At 38.8% G+C, this 21,346-nt stretch overlaps 1 protein-coding gene across 3 annotated transcripts; it reads right to left on the bottom strand.

Annotated features, from left to right (window-relative positions):
- Positions 1-2,161: 2,161 nt before the first annotated feature.
- On the bottom strand, positions 2,162-21,119 carry SLC17A3 (solute carrier family 17 member 3). 3 transcript variants are annotated; one of them, XM_047797169.1, is made up of 12 exons: positions 21,007-21,119; positions 14,257-14,468; positions 13,833-14,066; positions 13,664-13,751; positions 8,670-8,756; positions 5,631-5,749; positions 5,342-5,503; positions 4,938-5,067; positions 4,699-4,846; positions 4,301-4,391; positions 3,098-3,143; positions 2,162-3,014 (listed from the first exon to the last, which is right to left on the bottom strand). In XM_047797169.1, the coding sequence occupies exons 1-12, from the start codon at positions 21,092-21,094 to the stop codon at positions 2,986-2,988; spliced, it is 1,434 nt and encodes a 477-aa protein (XP_047653125.1). In that variant the 5' UTR covers positions 21,095-21,119; the 3' UTR covers positions 2,162-2,985. The 3 variants fall into 3 exon arrangements, with proteins under 3 accessions (XP_047653125.1, XP_047653124.1, XP_047653126.1); XM_047797168.1 differs by having other exon boundaries at positions 3,098-3,234; XM_047797170.1 differs by lacking the exon at positions 2,162-3,014 and having other exon boundaries at positions 3,128-3,176.
- Between the last annotated feature and the right edge of the window lie 227 nt (positions 21,120-21,346).

Below are 21,346 nucleotides of genomic sequence, written 5' to 3' on the forward strand. Positions count from 1 at the left end.
TCATTCCCACTCACTCACCAACAAACCGCAAAATGACCTGCCTACCCATATCTCTGCTAAAAATGTCATGAAAACCCTACCAATGAACTTCTAATCACAAGATAGTTGTGTTTCTTTCCTGACCTCATGTAACTGAATTGCAGTAAACTAGTTGCTGATCTTTCTTAAAGGCCATGTTCATGAGTTTCCATGATAACTGTGTTCTCCCATTGTTCCTCACACATACAAGCCTGACCCTTTCAGCTCTGTTACATGTGGGCATTTCTTATTCTGCCCTCTCCTGAATGTTGGCATTCAATCCTTGGCTTGGTGTTTTTTCATTCACAGGCTCTTCATGAACACAAACATTGAAGGCTTCGGTACTGAACATCTGTACCTTTATACATCTTATAGCTTTGTCTTTATCCTAGTCCTTTTATAAATTTCAGATTTATGGACTGGCTCTATGCTGGGCTTGCTATTATGCATTGAATTGTGTCTCCCAAAAAGATGCTGAAATCCAAATGTCACCTCATTTGGAAATAGGTCTTTACAGATGACTTTCTCTCTCTCATTCCCATTCATTCATTAAGGCATTAAGGTGGTGTCTTTATAAAACAGGGAAATTCTGACACAGATACAGATATAGAGAGAGGGAAGATGATACAAAAACACAGAGATAAAGCTATCTGCAAGCCAAAGAATGACTGAGGCTACCAGAAGAGAGGCATGAGGCAGATTCTCCTCCACAAACCTCAGAAAGAACCAACTCTGCTGAAATTTTGATTTTGGACTTCTAGATCTGTGCGATAATAAACTACTACTGTTTAAGCCACTAGCTCATGGTATTTTGTTATGGTAGCCCAGTAAACTAATATACTTACCCACTTGTTTATCCCACTTTTTTACTAATGCATGTCCCAAAGTCAGCTCATTATCTTCCTCTGAAAAGGGCCCTTTTTCATTCTCTGGCTTAGTTATTCAGACCACTCTCTAGCCAGTATTTCAGGTTAGAAACCCAGGACTCCTTAACCCCTATCTTCTCCTGCATTTATCTAACCAAATGCCATGATCTTTTAATCCCAGCACCTAAACATGATTCACGTCACTTTTCTTTCCATCCCAGTTCCTCCAGCCCTTGTTCAGTCCTCAGTGCTACTGTGTAGACCATTGACTAATCTTCCTGATTCTAGAATTAGGCAAGAGTGTTCTATCTGGAGAGAAAATCTGCCCATGTCACTATTGCCTGTGGTGTACCTCTCAAGCTCCCTAACATGACAAACAAGACCTCCATGCTCTGATCACACCCACCTCCCTAAGTTAATCTTCTGCCCTTTACTCACTGATCATGTAAGCAAGCGATTCCCTTCAGAAGCCATTCTTTTTCTTGTTTATATGCTTTTTCACAAGTTGGGCCCCAAAGTGGAAAATTTTACTCTAACACTCCTCAGTTAACATTTAGGTCATGGGAATTCCTGTTGTGGCTCAGCGGGTTAAGAACTCGACATAGTGTCCATGAGTATGTGGGTTCGATCCCTAGCCTTGCTCAGTGGGTTAAGGATCCGGCATTGTCACAGCTTGTGGCATAGGTCACAGAGGCATCTTGGATCTGGTGTTGCCCTGGCTGTGGTGTAGGCTAGCAGCTGTAGCTCCAATTTGACCCCTAGCCTGGGAAGTTCCATATCCTGAAGGTGCGGCTATAAAAAGAGAAAGAATAAAGCATGTAGCTCAAGAATTACTTGCAGAAGGAGAGCTCCTCTCTGTTCTTCAGCTTAGCATTAGAACACCTCATCTGGTCTCCCTTAATGATGTGCATGACCCCCTGCTATTGTACCTAAGACAATGCACTGCTGTGTATTATTAAGTCTGTCTTCCACATTTGAATGGGGAATAGTGATGGTTTCTAATTTACTCTAGTGTTCCAAGAGCCTCAAGTCTAGACTATGCAAAAGCTCAGTAATTGTTGTTGTTTATTCAAATTTGATCTTCTATATCCTTGCCCTAATTTTTCACTCAGAACTAGTGCCCTTCAGATCCCTTCTATGCAAATTAACTTGATGGCTATGACCTCTGTTCTACCTGTTAGAAATCACCATGGGGAGCAAGCTAGAACATAGTTGTGGCCCCTAGGACCTACTGATACCTATAAAATATAATTTCAAGAAATAGAATCTACTTCATGTTTTGAGCTTTATATATGATTTTACTGAAAGTAGTTGAATCCTAGAGGGGAAACATAGCAGACTCACACTGGGTAACTTGAAGACAGTGTTAAATGAGACCATTTATACAGAATTGGGAAGATGGTAAGGAAACCACAGATAGTCTGGAGAATCCCAGAGCTCACAACATAAAGGCCAAAAAAAGGTCTGAAAGAATAGAGGAAGAGGAGAAGTTGACAGATGTTGGGAGAGGGCTCTCTGCTAGGAGCTGTGAACTGTAGAGGAAGGATCAGTCACCTGCAGTGCCCACTGGGGGGAACCTTAAAAGATAAACACTCCTTCTCCCCATTCTCCTGCCTCCAGTCAAAATCCAGCAGAAGCCAGTGGACAAAAACTGTGGGATGCAAAGCACCTAGGTCAGCCTCCTGGGGTCTGAGCAGGATGGAGGAGAGTAGAACACAGAAAGGAGCACATGGACAATATCCAGCCCAACAAATATAAATTAATATTCATTTTCTCAAATAGAAGGAATCATCACCCTAGTGAGTTTACTGCCCTCAATTAAGAGTTTCTAAATATTGTTTCCTGTTTCGAGATCCAGAAACCATGAATCTAGCCTACAGGCTCCCAAAGAGCATCTCCTCTCAATACACTGTTAATTCTTTAAAGATGATGACTTTGTTCTTGGCTACCATTTTATTTGAATTTCCATTCATCATATATTTTCCTTAAAAAGAAATTTGAGTAAAATAAAGATCTCAGATCTGAAAAGAGCCACAGCAAGGAAAATTCCATCTGTTGGTATTTCCATCACTGAAGTCTTCTCATTTATGAAATAAGATGCTTAATGACTTTCCATCCAAGGTGGGATAACTAAGAAAGAAAAAAGACATGGCATCAACATTTTAAATAGTGCTTCTCTGGTTATAACCATAGATGAAATCATTATTCATTACCTTTATAAATGAGTGAGTTTCCTTTCTTTGGCCCAGTCTTGGACATCTGCTTCTCCAAATATAAGGTAGAAGATCAGTCCTAATGCATTAATGGCAAAAGACAAGAAGAAGATATTCCTCCACCCAAATTCAGGGTCCTGGGGAGACAAATCTTCCAGTAAATATTACCCCTTTCAGCCCTTTTTCTGTGAAATTCATATTAATAGTTTAGAAGACAATGTTCACTAGTGGGTTTTACGTAGAAATTCATTTCCTGAACACAGCTTAACAGTTGGATGGAAAGAATTTCAAAATAGATTCAGAATCTTCTTCATAAAATGGATTTAGGGATGTTTACAAATAACCTCCAGAAATGCATCTGTCACTGTTTATAAAGTGCCATACATTTTCTCTTTTGCATGAATCATGACAACATAAATGCACTAATAACATTTCTTGTTTAAATGCAAGAAGAATCTTGCAAGAAGAAGATTGTAGGCTTTTGAGCTAGACAGGCCTAAGAAGAATTCTGATTTTACATCCTCTCAGTAGGACATTTTCTATCAGATTTTAACTATCAGAAAATGAGGCTAATTTTCATTTTCATAATTGGTATAAGAATCAATGATTAAATAATATTACTGCATATGAAATACTTAAAATAATACCTGCATGTGTCAGATACTTAAATATGTTTGCTTTCATTATCTCTTTCTTTTTGCATGGTTATGTGAATGAAAATTTCAAAGTGTTGCAAAAGATATGGCAAGGTATATATACTCAGGGACTCATTATCTTCTTACATGACATCCATGTGGCTGTGTGATTTCAAAGACTGTATATTACCAGTGAATCGCAAGTTAAGTGCTTTGGCTTCAGAATGAGTAAAGACAGAGGTCATGAAAGAAATTGTTCTGTGTTTTTCTTTGCCAAGCTGATCTTCATGATAAAGTTATCCACAATTTAATTTTATTATCCAAAATGTGAAAAAAGGAGTTCCCTTGTGGCAAAGTGGGTTAAGGATCTGGTGGTGTTACTATAATGGCTCAGGTCATTGCTGTGGCATAGGTTTGATCCCTGGCCAGGGAATTTCCATATACAGCAGGCACAGCCAAAAAACCAAGGCAAAAACCCCCACAAAATGTGAAAACATTTTTTTATGCCATTATCATTATGAATGGATTTGGCAGAGTGTTTTAAGAGTCCTGGATAAGAAAACTTCACCTGATTGAGGAGAAATCCACTGATAGTGGGTACCACGACAGCAGAGATCTGTGCAAACGCCCTGGAGGCTCCCATGAGAAAGCTGGAATGCCTGTGGGTGACAGGAATATGTTCCAGGCTAGATCCACAGATTCTTGGCAGTATCCTTCAGCCCTGCTCTGCACATGAATCCATCATATAGTAATCCTGTCAAAAAGGACCTGCTCTGTGTATCTTCAACAAGAGGCGCTAAGACAAATCAATAAACCCCATCCCCCACATACCTGAAGAAATGGTCACAGGCAATCAGCGGTCTTTGACCATGATTCATAATTTCACAGAATTTGGGGCTCCTGGAAGGCTGCAGGGTAAATTTTTTGCAGAAAATATAAGAATGAGAGTGGAGATTACCGTCTTACCTTGGGGCAATGTCTAAGGCGTTGATGTACATCCCTGGCTGTGACAACAGGCTTAGTCCAGAGGAAAGTGTCAGAAGGCACACTGCTATGATGTAGTTGGAGGCAGCATAGGGCAGAACCACAAGGAGTATTGAAGAGGGGATACTTCCTAATGAATGAGGAACAGACAAATTAAACAAGATACATCTTTGGCTGTTGTAGGCCTCATGAATTATCAGAACTTTTGGTCCTGTTCTTACCTAGAACTGTGGCAACTTTCCTCACGGTAACAAGCCTAAAACTCTTGGTCAGAAGGAAATCTGCCAGGTAGCCTCCCAGGATACCAATGACCCAGGCAGTAATAAAAGGAAGGGTAGACAGAAACCCACTCTGAGGGGAAAAAAAATCAAATAAACCATCACAGTAGAGGCTGCGAGACCACACCTTGTGTGGATAAAACACTAACAGTCATTCTGACAACTCTGAAGTCATACTTTCATAAGGAAATCGGTAGCATCTTCTATCATACCCTCAGAAAAGCTACTCACGTGACTCTTAGGTTATTTCTTGGTAATAAAAATTTTTCTTTTAGAATGATTTCTGAAGGCAGAGTAATTCTCAAGTCATGCAAACAGGAGAAGGGGTTCGAGGGAAATATACTCACATCTCTGATATTGATGTTGAACACAGAGCTGATGTAAGTTGGTGTGTATATAATCATTGTGTTGAGTAACCACTGATGGCCGAAACAGCAAAAACATATGGACCAGAGGGGCAGAGATCTAACCATAGCTTTAACGGGAAGAGACTGCTTAGAAGAGCTGACCTGAAAACAAGTTTACTGATAAGAAGCATAAGATCTGTGACATGCTCATACATTCATTCTTAGTCACCCTGCTAAATCCAGATGCTGACATAAGCTCTCTGGACAAAGCTGGAGTTTTTATGAGTACCTGTTGGGCCAAGGAGGATGTGATGTAGTCTTTTTCTACAGTGTTTATCCAAGGGTGAGTGACAGGGTCATCATAAACCAAAGCAAACCAGGGAAGGCAGCAGACACAGCCAACACCTCCTGCAAGCAGAGGTAAAGTTGGTAGACTTCTATGGGAATTTCTTTTACATTAAGACATTTTCTGATATGGATCCTGGGAAAAGCTCTTGCTCATAATAGCCCCTTTCCATCTCTCAAAAAATTCACATGAATATCACCGCTTTCTAGAATCCATTCATTTACATTTCTTGAGACCTTAGGAATGGCAACACCGGATCCCCAACCCACTGAGTGAGGCCAGAGATCAAACGTCCATCCTCATGGATACTCGTTGGATTCATTTCCACTGTGCTACAACAGGAACTCCAGCAATAAACTTTTTTGATGCTATTAGAAATGGTACTGTTCTCTTTAATTTAAATTTCTGATTCTTTCAACTATTGTCTGTCTAAAAATATTCTTATTTTGCCTTTGTTTTTGAAAACTTTTGTCTTTTGCTCTAGAACTCTATGATAACAGGTTTTTTTGTTTGTGTTTGTTTGTTTGTTTGTTTTGTAGTATTTGAAAGATGTTGTTCCACTGCCTTCTTGCTTGCATTGCCTTTGATGGTAAAGTTATAGCCATCTTTATCTTTGTTCCTCTGTATATATTTTTTCATTTTGGCTGCTTTTAAGATTTGATCTTTACACTGGTTGTGTGCCATTTGATTGTGATATAACTTAGTGCAGTTTTCTTCATGTTTCTTGTGCTTGAGATTCATTAAGCTTTTTGGACGTGTGAGTTTATAGTTTTCAACAATTTGGAAAATTTTCAGCCATTATTTCTTCAGATTTCTTTCTGTGCCCCCATACCACTCCTCTCCTTTGGGCACTACACACCTTACTGATGTTCTTATTTTATTGTTATTTTTTTGTGTGTGTAGTTCATTCTGAATAGTTTCTATTGCTATTTTTTTTCTCTTTCAGATTCCTTTCCCACATAGATTATCACGGAATATTGGGTAGACTTCTCTATGGTACACAGCAGGTCCCTGTTGGGCAATCACTCATATACCTCAGTGTGATATGCCAATCCCAAACTTCCAATCCATCCCTCCCCAAACCCACCCTTCCCCTTTGGTAACTATAAGTTTGTTTTCAAAATCTGCGAGTCTGCAAATAAGTTCATTTGTATCCTTTTTTTACACTTCCACATACAAGTGATATCATAAGATATCTGTCTTTCACTGTCTGACTAACTTCGCTTAGTATAATAATCTCTAGGTCCATCCATGTTGCTGCAAATGGCATTGTTTCATTCTTTTTTATGGCTGATTAATATTCTATTTTGTATATGTACCACATCTTTTTTTAATCCATTCTTCTGTTGATGGATATTTAGGTTGTTCCATGTCTTGGCTATTGTAAATAGTGCTGCAATGAACCCTGAAGCGCATGTATCTTTTTGAAATATGATTTTATCTGGATAGATGCCCAGGAGTGGGATTGCTGGATCATATGATGGTTATATTTTTAGTTTTTTAAGGAACCTCCACACTGTTTTCCATAGGGGTTGTAGCAATTTACATTCCCACCAACAGTGTAAGAGGGTTCTCCTTTCTCCATACTCTTTCCAACATTTATTGTTTGTTGACTTTTTGATGATAGCCATTCTGGCTCATTGTAGTTTTGATTTGCATTTCTCTAATAATTAGAGATGTTGAGCATCTTTTTATGTGTTTTCTGGCCATCTGTATGTCTCCTATTGTTACTTTTCAGTTCATTAATCTTTTCTTCCGTATATCATCTGTTACTAATTCAATCCTTATATTGTGTTTTTATCTCCAGAAATTTGTTTTAGGGTCTTTTGAAAATATATTTTTCATGTCTCTACTTAACTTTTGAACAAATAGAGTTATGTTATAATATAGTTATAACAACTTTTCCTTTTTTCAGCCATACCCATGGCATATGGAAGTTCACAGACAGGGATCAAACCAGTGCCACAGCAGTGACAACACTGGATACTTAATCACTGTACCACAAGAAAACTCCCTATAATAACTGTTCTTGTCTGCTAATTCTAACACTTGTGTCAATTCCAGGTTGGTTTTCAATGATTGATTATTCTCCTTATTATGGATTGTGTTTTCCCACCTTTGTCCATTTCTGGTGACCCATGGTTAGAGCCAGACATTACGAATTATACCTTGTTGGGTGCTGAATATTTTTGTATTCCTGTAAATATTTTTGAACTTTGTTTTGGGAAACAGTTAAATTATAGGGAAACACTGATCCTCATAGGTCTGGCCATCATCATTTTTTAGAGGGATCCATGAGACTGCATCCCACAGAGCTAATTATTTCTATTTAAGGAAAGACATTTATGAATATTCTGCCCAATGACCTAAGCATTATAAATTTTTAAAGTCTCTCTTATGGAAACAGGCACTAGCCCTGATTCTTTATAAGTACTGGACGCTATTCTTTCATCTTTTCCAGTGATTTTCCCCTGCCCTGGCCTCAGATGATGTCTTCATACACATACCCTTATCAGTGCTTTGCTAAGTATCAAGGGTTATCTGCTGATAACCAGGGTTTTCTCTGTGCATAATTACCTCCTACTAGGCACTTTTTCCTGCAAACTCTACCTGCCTTACTCCTTTGGTGCTCTTAGCTCTTTTTCCTCAACTCTGATTCTTCCATCTCTCACAAACCACGGTTCTGCAAATCTGTCCCCTTCTTCCTGCTAGGGCAGCAGATTTTACCCAATAACTTTGTGTTAGGAAGGCATCATGGTGGGTTAATAGCATCATAGAGAGGAGGACTTCCAAATTCTTCACTGGTGTAATTAAAAGAATTAACGTATTTCTTTAATTCTTTCCTACTATTACATTATGACATTTTGTCTTACTAGGATTTTTCTGTCTTGACTCATTTACTCCAGAAAAGTACACATAGATAGATACTCAGAAGAATCTCCCTCAATATGAAAACCTGGGAATGAAGAGACAGTAGCTTACCAAAGATATAGAAGACGAAAGGCCACCCAAGGACTTGACTGATGAGACCACCCAGGAGGATGGCAATGCAGCTTCCCAGCATCATTCCTGCAAAGAGAGGGTAAGCTGTGGTGCTTTGGACTGCCAGCTGAGAGATGCCTACAGAATGATGGATGACTTGTTACAGAGCAGTATCACCAAGAGATGAATATAGTAAAATACATGAACTTCAAATTTGTGATTGAGTTTATATGTTCTCCTAAGGCCCACTTTTTTGGCAGTTCCCTAGATGATAACTGTGCTTCCTTTTATGCTATTTTATTTTTTAATTACACAATTTATATAACATATGCTTATTTTAAAAATAAATTACAAAGCACCAAAGTCCCCTGCACATGCCCCCTAATCCATGCCCACTCTTCTCTCTAATGTTAGCTATTAGCAAAAATGTATTATCTGAGGTATAATTGTATACCTTGTCCTCTCTGCACACACATATAATATATATCCATATACACATGCATTTCTTTGTAAATGCATTTATATAATAAGTAGACAGAAAGCTTAATAGATTTGTCTATGGATATGCTAATAGCACTGTTTTAATCTCCATGGCTTTACAGAGTATTCTCATATATAGTGGGGTGCATTTCCCTTTTACAACTTTTTCAAAACTAGGCTATATTTTTTTCATTTTCCTTTTTCTTTTTTTTTGTCTTTTGGCCTTTTCTAGGGCCACACCCACAGCATATGGAGGTTCCAAGGCTAGGGCTCTAATTGGAGCTCTTGCCGTCAGCCTATGCCAGAGCCACAGAAATGCAGGATCTGAGCCATGTCTGAGACCTACACCACAGCTCACAGCAATGCCAGATCCTTAACCCACTGAGCGAGGCCAGGGATTGAACCCACAACTCCATGGTTCCTAGTCAGATTCGTTAACCACTGAGCCACTACAGGAGCTCCTTTTTTTTTAATTTTCCAACTTGTCAAATTTCATGTATATGTATGTGAGTTATGGAGTTCTCTTATGGCACAGAGGGTTAAGGGTCCAGCGTGGGCACTTCAGCAGCCTGGGTCACTGCTGTGGCATGGGTTTGATTCCTGGCCTGGGAAATTTCATATGCTGCAGGTGCAGCCAGAAAAAAATAGCTATGTGAATTATTATTAATTTTAAATAAGCAGGCTCATAATGAACCTATTGTTCTGTGACATTTCTTATTCAGCAATTGTTCTTATAAATATTTCTGTGTCACTGAATTTCTACCTACAGTGTTATTGTTATTTCTGATATAAACTATCACTTCTGAACATAAACAGAATTTATTTCTATACAGTAAAATATCATTAGTAGACTTGCTTAAATCAAAGACTGTGCATTTTTTATTTTGACAGATGCTACCGAAGTATCCTGCTAAAGGGCCATACCAAATTAAACTGCCAACAAAGATTGTGTTTTTCCTTATTTCTTGACAACACTGGGCATCCTCAAAGCTTCTAAATATAGTTTTCCAAATATGAATGCAAAACAGTAGATCATTGTTTTCTTTTTATAGTGAAGTTGAATATTTTTTTCTATGTTTGTCATATATGATCCTTGGGTTAAAGGTATACGTGTGTGTGTGTGTGTGTGTGTGTGTGTGTGTGTGTGTGTGTGTTTCCATCACCTATGAGACCTGCCTCAAATATGAGCTATCTTCTGTTTGGTCTGCTTAGTCTTCCTTCCTTAAGTTTCTGAGCTCCTTAAGTGGTTACAAGGTTTCCTGAATAGATGTGCTTTTGTGGGCCCTTTAGAGGAAGACACAGTACGTTTTGTCCTAGAGGCTGGCAGTACCTGGGCCCTTTCACTGAGGGCAGGGGCCTTTCTGCAGAGTCCTCCTCTAATCTCATGGGCTGTGTGATGCTGTTCACCAATGGTACCTGCTGAGGAACTCAGCATCAGTGGAAATGGCAGCTTCTCTAAGAATTACTGAAGCAGGCAGGTAGGTTCAGCCTACTCCACCTGTTGATAGGTTCCTTCAGTGATGTTTAGTCTGGGCCTCCTCAGACACCATTAGCTCTGTGTTCCCAGAATGGGTTCTGGAGGCCATCTACGGGCCTGCTAAAATATTCTCCCAACACCAAAGACTAGGAAGACTCTAGAACTTGCAGTCTTGTAGGTTCCCAAGATTCCTCTAGAAAGTCAACTGACCTATTCCAGGTGCTCTATCCCTATTTAACAGGAAATGAGAGGAAAGGTAGTTGCCACTTCTATAAGGCCACTGCATTCATTCCAAATCTTTTAAATTTTCCTTCATGCTTGCCATCTCCTGAATTTCTTGTATTGCATTCTGGGATAATCTCTCAATTTATTTGTCCAATTCACTGATGTCATACCTCTTCACATAGGTATTCTGACCACTCATTTCAATTAAAAATATTTTGATCACTCCTGGAAGAGAACATAGGCAAAACATACTCTGACATCAATCTTAGGAATATTTTCTCAAGTCAGTCTCCCAAAGCAACAGAAATAAGAGCAAAAATAAACCAGTGGGACCTAATCAAACTGACAAGCTTTTGCACAGCAAAGGAAACCAAAAAGAAAACAAAAAGACAACTTATAGAATGGGAGAAAAGAGTGTCAAATGATGCATCTGACGAGGGCTTAATCTCTAGAATATATCAGCAATTTATACAACTCAACAGCAAAAAAGCTAACAACCCAATTGAAAAATGGGCAAAAGACCTGAATAGACATTTCTCCAAGGAAGATATACAGATGGCCAACAAGCACATGAAAAAAATGCTCAACATCCCTGATTATTAGAGAAATGCAAATCAAAGCTACCATGAGATATCATCTCACACCAGTCAGAATGGCCATCATTGATAAGTCCACAAATAACAAATGCTGGAGGGGGTGTGGAGAAAAGGGAACCCTCCTGCACTATTGGTGGGAATGTAAGCTGGTATAACCACTATGGAGGTCAGTATGGAGATACTTAGAAAACTATACATAGAACTACCAAATGACCCAGCAATCCCACTCTTGGGCATATATCCAGACAAAACTTGCCTTAAAAAAGACACATGCACCTGCATGTTCACTGCAGCTCTATTCACAATAGCCAAGACATGGAAACAACCCAAATGTCCATCAACAGATGATCAGATTAGGAAGATATAGTATATATACACAATGGAATACTACTCAGTCATAAAAAAGAACAAAATAATGCCATTTGCAGCAACACGGATGAAACTAGAGACTCTCATACTGAGTGAAGTGAGTCAAAGAGAAAGACAAATACCATATGATATCACTTATATCTGGAATCTAATATACAGCACAATTGAACCTTTCCACAGAAAAGAAAATCATGGACTTGGAGGAGAATGGACTTGTGGTTGCCAAGGGGGAGGGGGAGGGAGTGGGGCGGGTTGGGAACTTGGGGTTAATAGATGCAGATTATTGCCTTTGGAATGGATTAGCAATGAGATCCTGCTGTGTAGCACTGGGAACTATGTCTAGTCACTTATGATGGAGCATGACAATGTGCAAAAATAGAATGTGTACATGTATGTGTAACTGGGTCACCATATTGTACAACAGAAAATTGACAGAACACTGTAAACCAACTATAATGGAAAAATTAAAAATCATCATATAAAAATATTTTGATCATATTTTTAATTAATAACAACTGTTTTAAATAGCAGTATGTTCTTTTTAAATGAATGTCATCTACACATATTCCCTTGGCTCTCTCTGAGGTTAGTTGTTAATACTTTAAAATCTTGTCTTAATTCCTTTATTAATTTCTTTTTCATTTGGGTTGGTTCTTAAAGTTTCTGAGTTTGGTTTTTCTCTTTCATGCTCTTGGTATCCTTCAAATGTTTGAGGATTTGGGAAGGCTAATCCTTATTTATATTTGAGGACATCCCTTAGTCAGCTGTGACTGATTTGGAAAGTCACAAATCAGAGCTTTGTGACTTTAGTCCAAAGTAGTCCAAATCAGAGCTTCCGTTCCCCTATCATTGAATATAAGCTCTGATGAGAAAGACTAATCCTCCGGGGTTGTGAAGGGCTCTAGAGAGGCCCAGGGTCAAGCATGTGTGTATACATGGCTTGTTTTCTGGACTTGAAGAGTCCCTGGCTCTCCTACCTTTGTTTTCTTACCCGTCACCCATACTTTGGCAAGCTCTAACTTGTTAGCCATGCTCTTTCTGTTTTTCATTTTTTTCTCAATGTAACTAAAACCTCTTCCTCCAGAATTCCAGGCACACTGTCTGATAATGCTTCTCATTATCAGAAAGCAGTTCTCAGGACAAGTGAGAGCAATTCCAAAGATTAATTTGGAATCATACCTTACACTGAACACTAGTATAAACTCCAATATGTCAGAAATTTAAATATAAAAAATGAAACCATACATAGTCAATAAAAGCCATGGTTGCATGCTTCTATAACATTTCCAACTATAACTCAAACCCAGAAGCCATAAAAGAAAAGAATGATCAATTTGACTATATAAAAATATTTTTTTTTAAAAAATGTCAAAAAATCAGGAGTTCCCGTTGTGGCGCAGTGGTTAACGAATCCGACTAGGAACCATGAGGTTGCATGTTCGATCCCTGCCCTTGCTCAGTGGGTTAACGATCCGGCGTTGCCGTGAGCCGTGGTGTAGGTTGCAGACACGGCTCGGATCCTGCGTTGCTGTGGCTCTGGCGTAGGCTGGCAGCTACAGCTCCGATTCGACCCCTAGCCTGGGAACCTCCATATGCCGCGGGAGCGGCCCAAAGAAATGGCAAAAAGACCAAAAAAAAATCATTATAAGCAAAGTCAAATCACAAATGACAACCTGGGAGAGGTAACTGAAAGTCATGTCACAGACCAAGGACCCATTTCCCTAATTTATAAATACTTGATCAATATTAAGCAGAAGACAAAGAACCTTGCAATAAAAAAAATTGTCAAAGAACTCATTGCAAGAATGTTGGGTTGTAGTGGCCTCATTTCAGTTTTATGTTTTTACCTGATACAGCAATGCTGCAGAGTCGGCTTCGTTCATGCAGAGGACTCCATTTTTCCCAGAGTGCAAACTGACCCCCATATCCTGCCCCCTGAAATGAAAATAAAGTTCTTGATATGTGGTCCCAAATAGAAATTCATATCCAGCTCATATTTATAAAATATCTGGGTACCAGGTTCAGGCCCTGAAGTATTCGAGTTGCAATGAGGAACACTAGTCCAAGGTCGGCTGCCAGAGGGGTGAAGAGAACGAGAAGTGAGGATCCAAACAAAGAAACACCAACCACTCTCTTTGTTCCTACTCTTCCAGCCAGATATCCACTGGGAGCCAGTGTCAGGATCATGCCATAGTTGATAGAACTAAAGATGATGCCCTGGATTTGAGGGCTCCAATCATACACAGGGGCCTTAGAGAAACAGAGAACATTTTGGTACACCATTTACAGGACGGCTCTTTCATAATTTAAGAAGCCTCATTAGATCTTTCATTTGTTTTCAAATTACAATTTCCTCAATGAAAACTTTTTAACATAGAATAAATATCCAAACAAACAAATGGCAAAAACAAGACCACAACTTAGATCTTGCATTGCTTACCCCTGTAGGAAGACTCTTTGGGGAATCATTTAGGTCATCAAATGGGTCAAAAGGCAGCCCCTCAGTGGAGTCGTTAAACTGGGACTGATGGTTTGTGCTGTTGACCATGGCTACCATGGTGATGTTCATGACAACATTTTGTGCCACTAGTACGAAGTTGCAGAGATGTGTGATAAAAGCTATTCCATAGCGAGTGGAACATAAGCTTGGAGCTGGAAATATTATAACATTATATTAGCGCTTTCCTTATTGAACCATTGTTTATTTTTCACAAGTTATAATGCAGAAAGGTATCAACTAAGGATTTAAATGGCACTTCTGTTGGCTTTGGGGAAGAAAGATTACAAAAGAAGGGAATCATTGAGATGAGTCAAAGGGTATTTTATAACACGGCTTTATAGACCATGACTTACTCTTAGGCATTCTGTTCTTCCTTCAATTATGTCTCTCCCGTTCCTAGGTTATTGTAGTCTATAGCTGATGAAATACTCATATTTAAAAATATACATGTATAATGGAATCACTTTGCTGTACATCTAAAACTCATACAACATTGTAAAACAGCTATACTACAATTAAAAAAAAACTCTCTTGCCCAGGTTATACATACATACATACATACATACATACACACACATATAGAAATATAGAGGATATGTATTAAAAGTAATAATACATATAAATATGTATACATGAACATATTTATTTTTCTTTTTACAATTGCATTTGCAGCATATGGAAGTTCCCAGGCTAGGGGTCAAATCCAAGCTGTAGCTGATGGCCTATGCCACAGCTGCAGCAACACTGGATCTGAGCCAGATCTGTGACCTACAACACAGCTTGTGGCAATGCTGGATCATTAACCCACTCAATCGAACCCACATCCTCAGGTTCTTAACCCACTGAGCCACAACAAGAACTCCTATGCATACATATTTAAATTATACAATTTATACTACATGCATTATGTATAATATAATAGATACACAAATACACATATTATACATAACTCATATCTTAAACATTGAAAGAGTTGTTCTTTGACGTAGATTTATTCTCATATTATTCAGTCATTGAGGGCAAACTTTCATTTACATTTTGAAATTAAAACTCTATAAAGATTTTCTCATTAGAGAAAAACTGACACCCACAAACTACGAAAAATATAGTGAAAAAATAGCAGAAAAAAAATGAGCACAAAATTAAATCATCTGGTTTTGTATTTGCAGGAAATACAGCTATTGCCAGGAAGAAGTTATTGTAATAATGCAGAAGTAGGGAACTGTGGACTAAGTGGTAGCAGCAGAACTAAGATGAAAGAAGATCCCAGAGAGATCGTAGTGTGGGAGTAACCAAATCTTGGGTTCAGTTTTACAGATGGGTTTGGGAGGGGCACTGGAGAGGCTCTTGTTCTAAACAACTAGAAGAATGGAGTTGCTGTTCACTGAGGAAAAGATTCTGTGGGAAAAGTTTGGGGGCATTATTGGACAGTTAAGACAAAGATGCTTTTTAAGCACCCAAGAGGAGATGTTAAAAACATTTCTGGATATACAATTCTAAATTTTAGAAGAGAGGTAGAGGCTGAGGCATTAACACTGGGCATTAATAACCTATGGCTGATACTTGAAGCCATCATATTTAGGAAATGACAATAAATAGAGAAGATAACCAAGGATGGACTCTAGAGCTCTCCAATGCTTTGAGGTTGGATAAATGGAGAAAAAACTGGCAATGGAAACTGAAAAGGAATGGTTGGTGGGGTAGGAAGGAAACCAGGAGAATGTGAAGTTCTGGAAACCAAGGGGAAAGGGGTTGACTCCTACAGGGAGGAGGGAGTCAGCAGGTGTGTCTGAAACTTCTCACAGGTTGTGTAATGTGATGACTGAGAAGCAACTCATTTAATTCTCACAACAATCCTATGAGGCAGCTACTACTACTATTTCTATTTTACAGGCACTGAGGGGCCAGCTAACAGTATAGCTCAGGTGTCTATGCCCTTAAACACGGTACTGTGTGTATATGGTGGCTTGTATTTCTTGGGATTTACAAAGGAGCCTTTCCCTCAAGATCATACTCTTTTCTTTTTAAGTGGAGCAAAAATCTTTGCAATGAATGGAGAGGAAGAGGACGGAAGAATTTGGAAGAAACTGGAAATATACACTGCAATTAGACTGAGCTCGAAAATAATATCTTTGGGAGTTCCCGTCGTGGTGCAGTGGTTAATGAAACCGACTAGGAACCATGAGGTTGTGGGTTCGATCCCTGGCCTTGCTCAATGGATTAAGGATCCGGTGTTGCCACGAGCTGTGGTGTAGGTCCCAGACGCGGCTCGGATCCTGCGTTTCTGTGGCTCTGGAGCAGGCTAGCGGCTACAGCTCTTATTAGACCCCTGGCCTGGGAACCTCCATATGCCGGGGGAGCGGCCCTAGAAAAGGCAAAAAGACAAAAATAAATAAATAAATAAATAAAATCAATCTTTGTAAAGGTTTTCCTTTCTTTGCAAAGGAAGGCTGGATGATAACTTCCTATGCCAAATCAAATTAACTAATAATTTATCTTTTCTTGTGGCTTCTGATTTCCCCAATTTGCTTTGGGATCTTGGAGGCCAAAGGCTCCTGAAAGGAAGTGTCAGCAAACCAGGAGACTAATGGCTCACAAATGGGTGAACACCTGCCTTATGAGACTGCTGAAAGATACACTAGAGGGTGTATTTATTTATTTATTTTTAATTTTGGGGTGGGGGACGGCACTCATGGCATATGGAAGTTCCCAGAATAGGGGTTGAATCAGAGTTGTAGCCAGCAGCCTATACCATAGCCACATCAATGCAGGATCCAAGCCACGTCTGTGACCTACACCATAGCTCATGGCAATGCTGAATCCTTTAACCCACTGAGCGAAGCCAGGGATCGAACCCATGTCTTCATGGATACTAGGTGAGTTCATTACTGCTCAGCCACAGCAGGAACTCCCTAGATGGTGCATTTAAAAGGCTTAGTCTGGTGCTTACTGCATATTAATGTTCCCTACAGGCTACTATACATGTCCTTAAAGTTATTTGTTTCCTGCATCTATTATGAATGAATTATTCCAGATGTGTCTACTTTGATTGGCACCCATGCTGTCCTGGCTGCTAAATAATTTCAATGATTACTTCCAACTATATGAAAATGTGTGAGCTTGTATGTATGTGTGAGAGTATGTGTGAATGAATAAATATCTTGAAGATACAGTATTTACCTTCTGGAAAAGGGCATCGACACAGTGAATCACGGACTTTTGAAATTTGAAATTTATATTCAGTACTACTCTAATCAGAATCCGGGAGACTTCACTTTTTACTTGATGTGACAGACTGATGCCAGGGTGATCCCCAAAGATTCCCACGTCATGGTGCTCACATATTTGGGTAATCTATTCCCCATGAATTGGGACAGGTCATATGAATTACTTCTAAACAGGAGATGCCACTCCATGATTACATTGTATTATGTGAGACTCCATCTTAGCAAACTGAAGCTAGATACTCTTCTTGTGGGCTTGATGGAGGAAGCAGAAAGTTGGAGAAGCCCTCATGGTAACAAACTGTGGGCAGGCTCTTAGACTTGAGAGTGGCCTCCAGCCAAAATCCTCCCACAATCCAGGCCCCCCAGCTGTCTAGCTGTAAGGAAATGAATTCTGCCAACAATCTGAATGAGCTTGGAAGTGGGTGTGATGAGAAAATAGCTATTTTGAGTTGCTGAGTAGGCATTTACAGTACAGCAACCCTGCTCACATCTAGAGTCTGATATTTGGGTAAGGGACTGAGTTTAGGATTTCAAGTTACTGCTTTGCTTTGACCTGGACACCTTAAAAATAGCCACTTAGAGCTGAGCCTGTGAAAAAATTGTGACCTCTATACCAATCACCTTATAATTAGGTGCTCGCTACCCTGTATTCTATCTCCTGCTTGCCTGTGACCCAGGGTGGAGGACACCCTGTCCACTGGCTCACTGCAATGACACCCTCCACCTTCCACCCATTTCTGGCTATCTGTAAGTAATAATCTTGTGACTTTACTTCTTTTGGGTGAATGTACTAGAAGTGTGCCTTCAATCAAAATGATCCTGAGGTTTTCACTTCCCAAAGTGGGAGCTCAGATGCTGAGGGAGCTATATGCCAATCCCCTGAGGGTAGCTTGTGTCCTCTCATGCAGGTCATAATCTGCATATCCTTAATTTAATAACCAGTTTACAGCCCCCCCAACACAATGTATCTTCCTCAATTTAGCCTCCAGATGAGAATGCAATCTGGCCAACTTCTTGATTGCAACCTTGTGAGACCCAGAGAAGAACCAGCTAAGCCAAGCCATGTCTGGAATTTTAAGCCACAGGAATTATGACATAATAATTGTGTGCTATTTTAGGCCATTAAGATTGTGGTAATATGGGAGTTCCCATGGTGGTGCAGTGGAAACAAATCCAACTAGGAACCATGAGGTTGCGGGTTTGATCCCTGGCCTCACTCAGTGGGTTAAGGATCTGGCATTGCTGTGAGCTGTGGTGTAGGTTGCAGACACAGCTCAGATCTGGCGTTTCTGTGTATCTGGAGTAGGCTGGGGGCAACAGCTCCAATTAGACCTCTAGCCTGGGAACCTCCAGATGCCATGGGTGTGGCCCTGAAAGGAAAAAAGACAAAAAAAAAAAAAGATTGTGGTAATATGTTTGCAAAAATAGAAAACAAATGCAGTGAGTAAAAAATAATAAGGACCGACTACATGAATCAGCAGACTACAAGAATTTTTTATGGGGGTGGAGGGCAAATATTGAAAGATATTTGCTTTATAAAGATTTGAAATTTGTCATGAGGGTAAAATGCTAAGACATCATTATACTGAAGAAAGAATAAGCCAAAAAAAAAAAAAATCCAAGGAAGACTATCCACAAAAATCATACAGAAAAGGATGATTGTAAAGGATGTTGAATAAAGGATGTTGTGGCTAATGAAGGAAGGTAAAATTATGTAATAAGTGGCGATGAGATAACTAGTTAAAATATATGAAAAATAATGTTGGAGCAACATCTCAAGTTTTAAAGTCAATATATTATACAATAATACTGCATTTTGTCAAATTGAAGTTGTTATTGATTTAAGATGCATCATTTTTCGCTCCACTAAAAATCAATTGATTAATCAACAAATCAAAATCAATCTAAAACTAAACTCTTGTTTCCCCTCCAATCTTGCTCCACCCAAACTCCTTTCCAACTCAACTGATAGAAATTCCATCCTTCCAAATACTTTGCAATTTATCCTTGATATCTTTCTTTCACAGCCTACATCTAATCTATCTAGAACATACTATTATCTTTACATTCAAAATGTATATAAGTATTCACCCACTTCTCACCAGGGTCACTGCTGTCTTTTGGCTTATAGTTTCTTCCATGTGGTTCTAGCTACTAATGTCTGTTGCTTGGATTTTTGCCATAATCTTCAACTTGAATTTCTGCTTCCAGTCTATTCTCAATACAGCATTTGGAGTGCTCTAGTCATTCCGTAAATTTGATCACCCCTTTTTCTGCTCAAAATTCTCTATGTGGCCTCACTTTTGTTCAGATTAAAAACTAAGGTCTCTGTAGATGAGAGACCTTAGTCTCCAGTGGAAATAAAATATTTATAACCATTGCTTCAAATTTTTACTTTTCTTAGGAAAAAGCCCTGAGGAAGTAATAATCCAACTGCAGATAAGTGTTATGTTAAAGGATATTATGATGTATATATATAGACATAGATAGTTATATAGAAATATACAATATGTCATATCTATCTATCTATCTATCTATCTATCTAGTAGGAAAGCAAAAAACCAAACTCCACAACTTAAATATCCAAAGACAGGAGGATTTTTTCAGGTAAATAATATTTTATCTATTGGATATAATAATAATAACACATATCCTTTGGAATAATAATATGGACTATTGGAATAGTAATACATATCCTTTAAGAATAATGACTGTGAAAAGGGGGGGGGGATTCCTGTTGTGGCTCAGCAGTTACTAACCCAACTAGTATCCATGAGGATGTGGTTTCGATCCCTTGCTCAGTAGGCTAAGGATTTGGTGTTGTCATTAGCTGTGATGTAGGCTGCATATGCAGCTCAGATCTGGAGTTGCCATGGCTGTGGTGTAGGTGGCAGCTGCAGCTCTGATTTGACTTCTAGTCTGGGAACTTCCATATGCTGCAGGTGTGGCCCTAAAAAAGCAAAAAAGAAAAGAAAAGATTGTATTATAAAACAAATGGAAGAGTATGTGTGATTTGAAACATATAAAACATAATATACACAGCACAGAACTATGTCAAATATACATATAAAGGCAGGCAATAAAAACAAAGTACAGTGGCTGATTTAAGCTTATTAAAATCTTTTTACATTTCTTGATTTTTCAAGGTTTCTGTAATTAATTTTTTGTACTTTACATAATTAAGTGATGCAAGACTACACAATCCTATGTGTAGATGATTTGGTAGCAGTTTTCAAAAATGTAAATGCATATGGACTAAGATTAGAAGATAATCATCAAAAATAAAATACTTTTTTAGAATAACAGTGTTTGTTCCCCTCATGCATTTGCAAATGTGCATTAACAGTACTTGATTTTTTAAAAGAATTAAATAAATAAATGATATGAATTAATTTCTTCATATTATGACATTGTAAAAATTCACCATAAAATCCTAAAACCACATAGCTGGGGTTGAGTTTACCTTTCTTGGGACTGAGCTTCTCATCCCCTTGTGTATCTTGGAAGTACTTCCCCACTGTGGAATTCAACTCTTTCATGGTGTTCATCATGTTCCTCTCTCCTGATGATGGTTTTTCACCTATCAGGGTGATATATTATCCAAGGTGTCAGCCACAAGAAAAGAAACTCCTTTGAAACATTTAAAAAGTGGGCAACAGACAAACAAATCTGGACCATTCCATCTGGATGGGGTATAAGGAGGATCATTACTCATCCTTGGCTCAATATAATGGGTATACTATGCCTAGGTCTTGGAACTGCTTATTATTTAGGATCTAGAATGCTGTGTACCAGTTTAAGAG

Source organism: Phacochoerus africanus, chromosome 9 (assembly GCF_016906955.1).
Source record: "Phacochoerus africanus isolate WHEZ1 chromosome 9, ROS_Pafr_v1, whole genome shotgun sequence".
NCBI classification, from domain to species: Eukaryota; Metazoa; Chordata; class Mammalia; order Artiodactyla; family Suidae; genus Phacochoerus; species Phacochoerus africanus.

Excerpts from the sequence above, each read along its gene's own strand:
- SLC17A3 (XM_047797168.1), bottom strand. The coding sequence starts at position 21,094 with ATGATGAACACCATGAAAGAGTTGAATTCCACAGTGGGGAAGTACTTC. Across the intron at positions 13,752-13,832 it reads TACTTCAGGGCCTGAACCTG|GGGGCAGGATATGGGGGTCA; the intron begins GTACCCAGATAT and ends TTTTCATTTCAG. Across the intron at positions 5,068-5,341 it reads TCAACATCAATATCAGAGAT|AGTGGGTTTCTGTCTACCCT; the intron begins GTGAGTATATTT and ends TTTTCCCCTCAG.